Consider the following 13,072-nt stretch of genomic DNA (forward strand, 5'->3'; position numbering starts at 1 on the left):
CCATATATCAAAAAGTTTAGTGAGAGACCATGTTTCTGTACTGCCATCATCACTGGCAAATAAGACAATGAAGGGATATAGGACGAGAAGGTTTTTAGGCGCTCAGAGAGTCATAGGCAGTGCTATGTTCTAGATTACTGTATTAGATCGAACGAGACAGGAGGAGAACCAGTCAGTATAAGTTGGTTTTGACAATTACAGGCTTACAACTTAGAGCCCGGTCACGAGTACGAGTTCAGAGTGCGTGCGAAGAACGCAGCCGGTTTCAGCAAGCACTCGGCGAGCTCGGCGCCATTCCGGGTGCGAGCCCGGGCCTCCCCGCCCTCCGCCCCGCAGAATCCTCGCGTGCTGCGCGTCGGACGCAACTACGTCGACCTGGCCTGGCAACCTCCAGCCAACGACGGCGGTATGTACCTATCTTATTAAAAGTCTTCATTCCTGTTGAGTCAAGTTGTCATCTGGAGTTAAATGATCTTTGGACACTAAATAATTCATGAGCCAACATACCTAATTCGATAAAAGTAAATTAATGAATATCGTAAACATCTAAAGTCGTAATCCAAATATTTCCCCTTACATGCACCTAATTTTTGCCTTCTGTTCGATATCTTTTATAAAGTTCTATGTAGAAAAAATTTTTAAATCTTGTGACAATTATAAAGGAACATAACAGAACCAATATTGATACGGCATCTTGTATGTATATTTAACTTATGTATACTTTTGATGCATATAAATAAATAAATACACTTAGTGTAACAAAAATTCAGAAGTTCACTGTGACGTCGAATAATATAGGAGGAAATCCGTGAAAGGGAAGGTTGACGTAGCATGGACGGACGCCCCCACAATGTCGATTTTTGAGGGATGTCCTATGTTTTAAAGTAGGCGTTAATCGGCTGATATGATGATAATGAAATTAGGTTATAAAGTTTTGAAGTAAAAACTATTCCACCCAATTTATAGTTCATTAATTTCGCTTTTACAGATTGGATTTTTTAATTAAACAAAAGAAAAGTTTAGTAACATCACAACAAATGTCTGTAAAGATGTGATCTTTTTGTCTTAAAAGTTATGTAAATAAGGTGAATGCTTTACAGGTTCACGGATAACCGGATACATCATCGAGCGTCGCGAGATGAGCAGTTCCGTGTGGCTGAAGTGCAACGACTACAACGTACAGGACACCAGCTTCACGGTGCTCAACCTACACGAGCGCTGCGACTACGAATTCCGCATTATCGCTGTCAACTCGGCCGGTCAGTATACCGTAAAATAGTACAATAATTAGAAATATATTTCACTTACACTGTCTTTATTGATAAATTCTATCATTTATCATTAACTATATTTTTTATTACAATCCTTGCAAATCCCCTTTCATTACAACGGTAAACAATATTGATTTCTTTTAATATGCAGGGAAAATATAAGTCAATATAGTTTACAGTCTTTATTCTTTCAATTATTTAAAGTTGATAGTTTTCGGTACGACTTATCTTAATGTCTTACACAGTCGTGAGCTCTACGAAAGTTTTTATGGAGAGAAACTTCCTACAAAACCTGTTTCCTAGCTGGCAATAATTTTAAGTTAACTAAAATCATAAAATGCACGTTAGGATAAAAGAAAACAAAAATATAATGTAGCATAAAACATTACAATTAAAATACAAAAAAAAAATATTTTTATTAAAGTCTTGGTATGTACTAAAAATAAACGCTTTCAAGCGCCATCTATAATCTTAAAACTTCCGGAAATTAAGGCGTTTTTGGAAGTGATTATTAGATATGCGGGTAATTCTGAAAGTTGTAGCTTAATGAACCGGTCGTCAGAGGTCAGATTTTTCATATTAGAACCAATTGCAGACGGAAACCTTGTTTATTTGTCTGTTTATATGTGCAAAAGTGAGGTTATATGAATTTGTGTTGGGCAAACTTTAAGTCCTATTCTGATCATAATTTTATCAGTATAAGATCAATGCATCCTTGACATATATTTTCGACAAATTCGGTTTTAATATAGGTTAATATCAGTTCAATTCTAATAGTAATTAAAGGTCAGCTTGATTCTTTCAATAGTTAGGTCTGGTTCTGCTCTAGAAGTGGTTCAAGCATGAACTTACTCGAGTCTCATCAAAATTTAGGATCAGCGTTGCGTAACACATTGCTATGTATTTAAACTGTATTACAAAATACATTTTTATACACGAATACGGAAAACTGATATAACCTAGGTTCAAAAACTCTTTAAATACGCTCTTGCCTTTTTTATCTTCTATTTTCTCAAGCCCTGCCCTCTAAGATGAGGGTTATATAGCGTTCCTATCAGATAAAATCCTCGATGGTCTTCATGTGGGAGTCATATTCGTATAAGAGACTCCAGTATCACTATTGAGCTGTGTCCCGATTGTGTTAGTATTTCAATATGCTAAAGTATCCATCTTGGCAACAGGCAAATCGGAACCATCAAGCTGCACGACGCCAGTGCGCACAGGCGAGGAGGCGGGCGGCAGCAAGCCGGAGTGGCTGAAGCAGCTGCCACCACACATGACGGCTCCGTTGGGCCGCCCCTTCACATTACAATGTCAAGCCAGTGGCACACCAGTGCCAACCGGACGCTGGTTGAAGAACGGACGCGAGGTTGTTCTCGGTGCCAGGTAAGTTATTCCTCATTCAACTGGCACTATTGGGTTTGGCATAGTCTTTCGGTATTTACAGCAACTTGATGATGAATTAATGATGACGATGTCACTAATGATGAGATTCTCTTGGTGAAAACAATCACTAGCAGCCAATTTAGACCAACTTCGCTTGAGGTTACATGTGCTCTAAAATATTTTATTAAATATTGAATAAAGTGATCTAAGGGTAATATTAATGTAAAGGTATACGCAAGGGGGGCTTTTTAATATCATTAAAATTCGATATGGTTTACAGTAAGTTTTTGGGTTATTTAAATAAATATTTTTTGTGCATACCCTATGAAATAATACAATTGTATTTTTAACCTTGCTAGATGTAAACTGACATTTAGCCACTAATATACACTAAATAACCTCTGGCCCGTAGTCACAAATCATCTTTTGTACACTTATAGAGATCGTGTCTATCGTATCGATCGTAGATCTTATAAAATTTAGATATTCGTATTTTATAGTGTTTATAAGCTATACAGCGTCCTATTTCTTGCAATTAAATATTTTATATTTTATTTTTTACAACATTTATTGTTTTAGATACATCGCGGAGTCCCGCGAAGGTACACTGAAGTTGAATATCTTGGAGGTGGCCGACGGCGACGAGGGTGACTACACATGCGAAGCTATCAACAGCCTTGGCTTCATTTACTGCATTGGACATCTCAAGATTGGAAGTAAGTATTTGATAACAAAATAATGTCCCATTTACATAATGAAACCATTTCTTCCAAAATCGGCAAAACACAGATAATTATTTTTATGAAGCCTACTATTTAACAACTTATTTTTAGCACTTTTTCCTACTTACCTGGCATTATCAGCTTATCTTTTCACCTAGCATTCCGCCCATCATCTATCCACTGCCCTATTTTATCACCTATCGTATACCATGCTATTAAACGATTTGGTTGGATTGGTTACTTTGTGTACATAATATGTTTATAATTGATCTATTTAATCTCGTGTACTATCTTTGAGAATCTTACAAAATCTGTATTTTTTCTTTTGTTCTTTCCCAAGCCTCCAGATTTAGCTTCCATAACTAAAGTCTAATTCTTTCATTCGTCTATTTCTTAGTGTTTAGTTACTTGATTTATTCTGACTTAAACTAATTAAATCTATGATACTTGATCATAAAGTTGTTGGATGCGGGCATTGCAATATCAGTTATCTTCGTCATCTTTGGGGGAGACCTGTATCTTGCAGTGGGTGTCTATTGGCTAAAAGAAAAAGAAAGCTTTTTATTTCTGGCTATAATTTTGTTTCAAAACCATTAAACTGTACAAAAAGACTAATAATATCTCAAATCTCATAATCAGGTCCACCACGCATCACACGTATGCCGGGCGACTTACACCTGCCCGAGCACGACAACACAAAGATCAAGATCCTGTACTCCGGAGACCAGCCCGTCGACGTCACCCTGTCGAGAGACGGACACGTGCTTAGCGAGACGCCGCATCTCAAGTTCACTGTCTTCGACGATTATATCCTGATCTTCATTAAAGACATCACTAAAGATGATATGGGTAAGTTAATTTTAATATTTTTTTATGAGTATAAGCAGTAAAAGGGGTAAGGAGGGTGTATAAACATGAATTTATAACTTTCGCAAATTAGCGTGGCCCAAAAAAGAGTTAAACATGCCTGAAAATAAGACTATTTTTAAATGCAGCATAAAAGCATTCTAAGTATAAATTTCGAAAAAATAACGAATATTTATGTATAAATTACTGCACTAAAATTCATAGACCGTTTATCAAAGATCTGATTTATCGATTGAGGAGTGAAAACGAACCATAATTACGTTATTACGTAACTACCTAAGTTTCTATCACCTATATATAATACAGAGAAAAATATGTATAAAGGTTAGTCTGAAGATTACATATACGTAGACTAAACGAGAATAATTCGTTCCGATCCAAAAAAAAAAGAAAAACTCCCACTATCTTTGTCTTCACTTCTATGTCGGAATAAAATTATGATGAAAAAAATATTCAACGAGTGTGAGATAAAATTAAATTTATCAGTTGTAGTTCTTAGTCACATAGGGCGCAAAACACAGCCGCCGTGGCTAAGGTTCTTAAAAGGACTATGTAATTGCTAGCGCAGTGCAGAATGTCCAGTAAGGTAGACAGACGGTCTTGTTAATTTCTAACACGTTCTATTGGAAATCTACAGGGGTTGCTGAAATGGCGATTATTACGACGACATTTTTCACAGTCGACGGAAACCGTGTTCAACTAAAAATACTGATATAAATTGCAGGAACATACAAACTGACGATAAAGAACAATTCAGGAGAAGCGTCGGACACGTTCTCGGTGTCGGTGACGGGCTTGCCCGGACCGCCGCAAGGCCCGCTCGAGATCAGCGACATCTCGCGACACACGTGCACACTAGCATGGCGACCGCCTGCATATGACGGCGGTCTACCCGTCACGCACTACGTGGTGGAGCGCATCGACATCTCGGGCACCACGTGGATCACCATCGCCTCATCAGTTCGCGACACCCGCTTCACGGTCCACGGCCTCACCGAGGGCCAGGAGTACAACTTCAGGGTCCACGCGGCCAACGACAACGGCATCGGACCCGGCTTGGAAGGCGTCAGTCCTGTCAAGGTAATTCATCTTAATTACGTCTCGGTTGCCTACTTAAGTAGCGACTAAAATAATATCAATAATTCTTCCATTTTATATAATTAAACACAAGTAAACCCGTATTATTATTGATAGTATAGCTATAAATTATTACTTACAAAAAAAAACAGTCACATTCTTTAATTAAAAGAAGAAAAAACTCTAGGCACTCATTAATGTAACTTATTTTATTACAGCTTACATGTATAGTGTTCTTTTCTAGCACCTAAACAACATGTATAAATTTTATTTCATATTACTTTGTCCTAGATAACCCGACTTAAATTCAAAAGAGTTCTATTTACGTTCAAATGCTTTCAATTTATCTACTTACTGTCATTCGTTTTTGCTCTTTTGGAATGGAGGCTATTCCAGAAACACATGAATATTGACGAAAAAAAGTTAAAATAAAGAAAAGATGCTCTCTGTAAATGTTTCGTGGCACATAAACACTTTTAAAAAGCTAAGAATTTTAAAATTATAGCTCAATATATTTATTTTAAGGCCAAAGCACCATTCGACCCGCCATCAGCGCCTGGCGTACCCAAGATTCTGGAAGTCGGAGGACACTTCGTACATCTGGAATGGGACAAACCAGAGAGTGACGGAGGTGCTAGGATACAAGGTAACTGTTGTTTTAGGGATTTTTAACTATTTATAAAATGAGTACATTGTTTTTCTATTTACTATGGATTTACATTGACTATTTTACGATATATTTATGTTGCCTAAAAGGCAAGATAACAGTCGCTCAAAGACCCATGGAAACGGCTGTGCTCGAAATTTTTCTACGAGATCGAATCAGGAATGTGGAGATTAGTCACCGATATAGCTCAGCGGATTGGTAAATTGGCAGTGGGCAGGAAAAATGTGTGCAGAACAGGTTGCTGGGACCTTAATGTCCTGGAGAGGATCCAAAGGACCGGAAACCACATCGTACGTCCATTCTTAGCAGTGGACAGACGATGTTGTTAAGGTCCTCGAAAGATGCTTGATGCAGGTCGCTTTTTTACCAGTAGGCATCCTACGACTAAAAACATGATGATGATAATAGCTTGATAACTATAATGGCTTTTGTAGCTTATAATCCCTTAATTTTGTAATGAGCTAAACTTGCAGCTAAAAATATGAAACCGATTTCGACTTGCCGTTTGGTAACATTTGCAACACCCTGTAATAGTTTAGTAAATTTAATTGGATTTAGGCCGCTTCCGACAGGAGGGTCCGTTCCCCGCATCGTATACATACGACTCAAATGATGATGTAATTTAATCATCCGTGTTACTTTATCCAGGATACTGGATCGACAAGCGCGAGGTCGGCTCGAGCGGTTGGCAGCGTGTGAACGCTACGCTGTGCCTACCCAACCAGCTGAACTGCGCGAACCTGATCGAGGGTCGCCAGTACGAGTTCCAGGTGACGGCGCAAAACGAGGCCGGTCTCTCGCCGCCCAGCAGCGCGAGCCAGCAAGTGAAGGTCGTCGATCCAAAGGGTAAGAGAAATTAAAATACTGGCAACACCAGTGCCTCTTTTATAGTAGCGTATTCTTTTTTAAATTACTATGATTACATGATATCGCGTATGCCAACCAGTACTTTTTCTATCCAAAGGAGAATTCATATTTTTCAAGAAGAAAGAAAAATAACATAACTACTAATTAGAACATTTCTGTAAAACCAGCATTATCTGTTTTCGTTTTAATGTTTAACAAAATAAGGTAAATAAAAGTGTAACGTATAAGAAGCCATATAAACCGAATATCTTATAACAATTATTTATTATAAACTTCTTCCTCGGACCATTGCAGCGGCTACGCCTCCAGAGATCGTGAAGCCGTTGAAGAACGCCAATTGCATCCAGAACCACAACGCTAAGTTCCAATGTACTATCACTGGATCACCGAAACCTACTATTACATGGTACAAGGGTAAGTATTTTTTATTCCTATTTAGTTTTCGGCCTGTTCATCACATATCATATGACGACTGATGATTAAGTCTGTTTTGCTAGAGGCCAATTTATATGGTAATTATTGCATTTGTTGACTCATATGCGATTATTGCCGGTACAAATCTAGCGAAAAAGAATCTTCAAATTAAATGGATAATTTTTTATCACACAGACAATTCTCTAAAACCGTAAAGCGTTAAACACTCTACTGAACACCAAAATAACTTTAAAAAATACATGTAAAACCTTTTCACAGAAAGCAAATAAATCTGGAATTTCGGTTCCGGAAACATATAAATTTATTGATTAAGTTCACTAATCAGTCGTAGGATATGTAGACTATTTTTTATTTAATACGTTTGTGACTACAGGTGCAAGGGAGATAACGAATGGCCCACGCCATCGCATCTGGAGCGAGGGTGACAACCATTTCCTGACCGTCATGGACGTGTTCGGAGAGGACGCAGATGAGTACGTGTGCCGCGCCGTCAACCGCGCCGGAGTCAAGAGCACGCGCGCCGAGCTGCTCATCATGAGTGAGTTCTATTACTTTGATTTAAGGTTCATTATCATAGTGCTATTAACTAAGGTTTCACAGTAGCGTATTGCTTCAGCTTAAACTCAAAATACCTTTTTAAAGATGTAATGACACATTTTTGTACAACATAGGTCTGATATCTCACTTTAATATAATAGCAAGTTTCAGATATAATCCTCCATATAATTTATATTTGGAGACACTTTAAAAGAATACTTGCTTTTTTACAGCTGCTCCAAAACTGAATGTACCTCCTCGCTTCCGTGACACCGCATACTTTGACAAGGGCGAGAACGTCGTTATCAAGATACCGTTCACTGGACACCCTGTGCCAAAGATCACGTGGGTGCGAGAGGGAGAGACGATAGAGTCTGGCCTGCACTATCACGTGGAGAGAAAAGGTAGGTTGACTTAACTACCATAATATAAGCAATGTTATGAAAAAATTGTAAGTGTGTAAAAATAAATATAATTAACAATATTATTTGATAAAAAATTACAGGTGCTTTAAAAAATTCATTTATTATTTCTTACAAAGACCAAAAAATTTAAAAATAAACCATACCAACCAACGCATAGATGCCCACTGTAAGGCATAGACCTCCCTCAAAGATAGCAATGGCGAGATATATACCATAATCGCCACACTTGGCAGGCGGGTTGGCGATCGCAGTGTGCGATATTATGGTACTCCTAGGAAGCTGCTATCCATCCTCTAAAAGTTTATTTGTGAGCTGTGACTATTCTATATAATTAATGTACAAAGTGTGGATTATAAATAAAACTGTATCCCATAAATCGAACCCGCGACCTACGATCGCATCTCTACTTCTCTACCGCTGGCCAACCACTGCTCACAATTAAGTATGTTATTCCAAAATGTTTCCGTCATAATATTTCCATAAATATATCCATAATGTTATAATATAGCATCTATTTCTATAATAAAATTTTGTGTATAAAGTTTTGGCGTGTATAATATCCATAAGATTTGATTGATTTGATCTGTGTCTCCTTTACAGAACGTCACGCCATACTAACTATTCGCGACGCGAGCAAGATGGACTCCGGTCCTTACAGGATCACGGCTGAAAATGAACTTGGACAGGATTCAGCAATCATCAATATTGAAATTAGCGGTAATTTATTTGTCATTTCTTACTATTTTTATACAATCTATTCCTTTCGTAATTTTATAAGAAGAACAAAATTAATTGTTTCTATTGTACTGGAATTTGATATAACTCAAGATGTATATGGCGTAACGGGGATTATATATTTTATCGTTAAATAATATAAGTCAATAGTTTTTCTTAATATACTATTACCCTAGACAGATAAATATAATGATTTATTTTCAAATTAAGTATACATAATACGACTATGATTAATTTTTACAAAAATTTCAGATCGTCCGGATCCTCCACGCTTCCCAGCAGTGGACAGCATCGGCGTGGACTCGCTGGCGGTGAGCTGGCGTGCGCCTGTTTGGGACGGTGGCTCTGACATCACGAGCTATCTGGTGGAGAAGAGAGAACATCCAATGACCAGCTGGATCAGAGTTGGAACCACCAGGTCTGTTTAGAAGATTCTTCTCACATTGCATTGTTTTAGATAATCAGAATTTTATTGTTAAATTATAGTCGAAATATAAAGACTTAAGATTTTTTTTAATCTAAAAGATTTAAGGTTACAGACCGGAGGATTAGGAATTTAATTTTATAAACCTTGTTACAGGTTCACGACGATGGCTGTTACGGGTTTGGTTCCGGGCAAGCAATACGAGTTCCGCGTGTACGCCGAGAATATCTACGGTCGGTCGGAGCCTAGCGAGCCTACAACCCTGGTGCAAACCAAGTCCATCATCAAGAAGGAGTTCAAGAAGAAAGAATATCCAGGTATGAAAAAACCTTATTCTTACTTTTTAACCTTATTTTTTTATTTGATGTGATCTGGTTTTTCTACAAATTTTTAAAGTTGTGTTATCTATAAAGGAACACAACAGAGCCATTATTTATACTTGAATGTACTGCTAACTTATGTGTACTGCTGGTGTACCTAAATAAATAATCTCTCGTGGTATCCGATTAACGCGTAAGACTCGAAACTGAAGATATAACACCTTGGCTGCTGGGCCAATTTTATAGTATTAGAATTATTTAAATTATGGTAATCCTTGATCTGTTTTGAAGTCTAATTTTGTCATGTTCGCTTTGAGACAGTTTAGGTAGTCACATAAGTAAGTTAAAAGTAAGGATCTTAAGTGATTACTTAACGTTCCAGTGGACGAGACCGGCAAGCGAATCCGCACGAACGCGGACCACGGGCCGGTGAAGGACTACGACAGCTATGTGTTCGACGTGTACAGCAAATACGTACCGCAGCCCGTCGACATCAGCACCTGCTCCGTGTACGACAAGTACGACATCCTCGAGGAGATTGGTTAGTACCCATGGATTGCTTCACTATGCCTACACTCTTCGAATACAACATAAATTGCGTGCTTCACTATGCCTACACTCTTGTATAAGTTGCGCATGCTCAACCGAATTAGCATATATGATCTTTTTAACGGATTAGTATGCATTTTCACAGGTTATCAATATTAATAGCTACTCTCCGGGGGTATCATTTAAAAGCCTCATCTGGGGACATTGATTTTATTAAATAAATTTTTGAGGGAAGATAATAACGTTGATGTTAAATAAATTCTAGCTAAAATTAATAATAGATTATCGAAAATTAGTTATAACGACCGTTCATAAGTAACACTGTCACATTTTTTTTTTGAAATAATTTAATGTTCAATTTGTCAACAATTTAAGATGCTTCATAGATGTAATTTTATTTAGAAAACAAGTTAAAACTGTTACTGTGTATAGGCGCCTTTTTCTGGTTCGATTGTCAACCTCTCGCTATGCTATTTAGCTCGACAAAACTCGGGCCCAAGTGTTATGCATCAACGCATGGTTAACGAATTAAACTGATGCGCGAGAAAGGTTACAATACGAGCCGAAATGTAAATGCCTCCGATGTAGTCACTTTTTTTTTTCGAATTTTTGGCGTTGCTTTTACTGCTCTTGTAGGTAAATACTGTTGTATATTTGTTTTTTTTACTTGACTCACCCATCGGTTCGTCATGATTACGTTTGGCCCGACTATATGTACACGACTTCGGCTCGTGATGTTAACGCTTGGCCTGACGTTCCATTCATGAGTCTGGCTCATCATATTCATGTTTAGGCAATTTTTCATCACGGGTCAGACTCATTAAAGCACGGCAAGAGCTTACCTTACGGTCATAAGTTTACCCTTAACTTGTGCATTGCTTTGTAAAGTTAACTTTACTATAAATTAGTTTATTATTACGGTGTATTTATAGTATTGTATGCTGTAGTTTATAAATGTGCTCTAAGCTTACACAGATAACAGATGATACGCGCATGTTTTGTGTTTAGTGTTTTAGAATATATTTTAATAAATTACGTCTTACAGAATAAAATTTAGTTTTACATTACTGTCAATAAACGGATATTCTAATAAAACTAATTTATACGACTATTTTATTAGCATAGATAAAGAAAACTTTGACGGTTGTGATCTTACAAATATTAGCATGAAAGTAAAAATAGAACTAAAATAGACTCACGAAGTGGCTTGGGAGTAAATCCATGAGTGAATAGTTAATATAACACAAAACTAACAAAAAGTAGTACGATTTTGTACCTTAAGTTATAGTACAAAGTGGTGAATTTCGCAGGTGACTTCGTGAGAGCTTCTTCTAAACGGAAACGAGCTGGAGGTCTGTGTGTGAATAGATCGATGTAGTGCATCTCTTTCTGTCTGCATCTCTCTGTCTCACACGCACACTGCTATTATCAAATTACTATTTCCTATGAGATATTTCGGATAATCATGGGGGTTTAATTAGACGAAATATATATAAATACGAGGATAATATTCAAATTTTTATATCTATTTTAAAACAACAATATTTATTAATGGATTGTATATGATTCATTACTAAAATTTTCACAACAAAAAGGTGATAAAAAATTGAAATTTTTCGTCTAATTATGCCTTGAATTTATTTTTTTAATCTATATTTGGCATGGAGTTACATATATACTTTTTTTATAATACAGTATATATTATTTTTAGAAAATTGGTTGATAAACAATTTAGTAAAGTAAAACGTCTGTAGTTTACATTACATTATGATTTTATATTAAAACAAATTTAAACTTTATTATATAGTAGCACAGCACGTCTTTTGCTTATTCTATGATCGCAATTTATATATGATTATAATAGAAAATGCGTAATAATTAAATTGCTAATAAGCAAAGTTAAAATTTGAACGCACGATACAATAAATAATGAACTAAGCACGTTATATTAAATGTTTAGTAGAAATTTGAAGCTTATTATAATAGTTTTAAGATGTAATTTAGATCGCAAACATGAGGTGGCTGTGACTGTTGTAGGCACAGGCGCGTTCGGCGTGGTACACCGGTGCCGCGAGAGGAGCACAGGCAATTACTTCGCGGCTAAGTTCATCCCAGTCTCCGGAGCCATGGAGAAGGAGCTGATCAAGAAGGAGATCGACATCATGAACCAACTCCATCACAGGAAGCTGATCAATTTGCACGACGCATTCGAGGACGATGACGAGATGGTCCTCATATTCGAATTGTGAGTAGCATAAAATACAGTTGATAAACCTCCCGTATTACTTAATACCGTAAGCAAGGTATGATTTTCGCACAAACAAATACCGGCTTAATGTCAAATCTTATAGGAGCTATTTTACAATAATACCCTTATTTCATACATTAGTAACTGATAACAAAAATAAACTAGGTCTAGCTTAAACATGTAGTACACTCAATATCAATAAATACTTCAATGTTCTTTATTTTCGCTTCAAATAATTTTAATGCAATATCATATTTTTCCCTTTTTTAACTAATTGGTAAAGTCATTTAAATTTATAAGTACAACACATATAATTTACACTCTTTGGACACTAGTATATATGTATATACAGAAATTAAAGGTCGCCCTGAAATGCTAAACCAATGCCATACATAATAAAATTAAAAATACAAACACACTTGATTATTTAATGTTATATATAATTATACATTATTAAATGTATTAAATAATTAATATTTGATATAATTAGTTTTTGCGGTGTAATAATTTTTTTAATAATATTTTCAGCACTGTACTCTTTT

At 36.5% G+C, this 13,072-nt stretch overlaps 1 protein-coding gene across 1 annotated transcript in view; it reads left to right on the forward strand.

Moving 5' to 3' along the window:
- bt (projectin protein bent) overlaps positions 1-13,072 on the forward strand; it is a 122,828-nt gene that overhangs the window by 91,982 nt on the left and 17,774 nt on the right. Inside the window, 16 exon segments of the mRNA XM_068768667.1 lie at positions 202-406; positions 1,101-1,259; positions 2,453-2,657; positions 3,237-3,373; positions 4,019-4,228; positions 4,971-5,326; positions 5,849-5,969; positions 6,639-6,836; positions 7,152-7,271; positions 7,666-7,830; positions 8,063-8,233; positions 8,855-8,971; positions 9,242-9,407; positions 9,570-9,730; positions 10,116-10,274; positions 12,320-12,527. Coding sequence (XP_068624768.1) covers positions 202-406; positions 1,101-1,259; positions 2,453-2,657; positions 3,237-3,373; positions 4,019-4,228; positions 4,971-5,326; positions 5,849-5,969; positions 6,639-6,836; positions 7,152-7,271; positions 7,666-7,830; positions 8,063-8,233; positions 8,855-8,971; positions 9,242-9,407; positions 9,570-9,730; positions 10,116-10,274; positions 12,320-12,527 — 2,858 coding nt within the window.

Source organism: Battus philenor, unplaced genomic scaffold, assembly GCF_028537555.1.
Source record: "Battus philenor isolate CCGP_79_NKW_IND1 unplaced genomic scaffold, ilBatPhil1.0.hap1 SCAF_26, whole genome shotgun sequence".
Lineage (NCBI taxonomy): Eukaryota > Metazoa > Arthropoda > Insecta > Lepidoptera > Papilionidae > Battus > Battus philenor.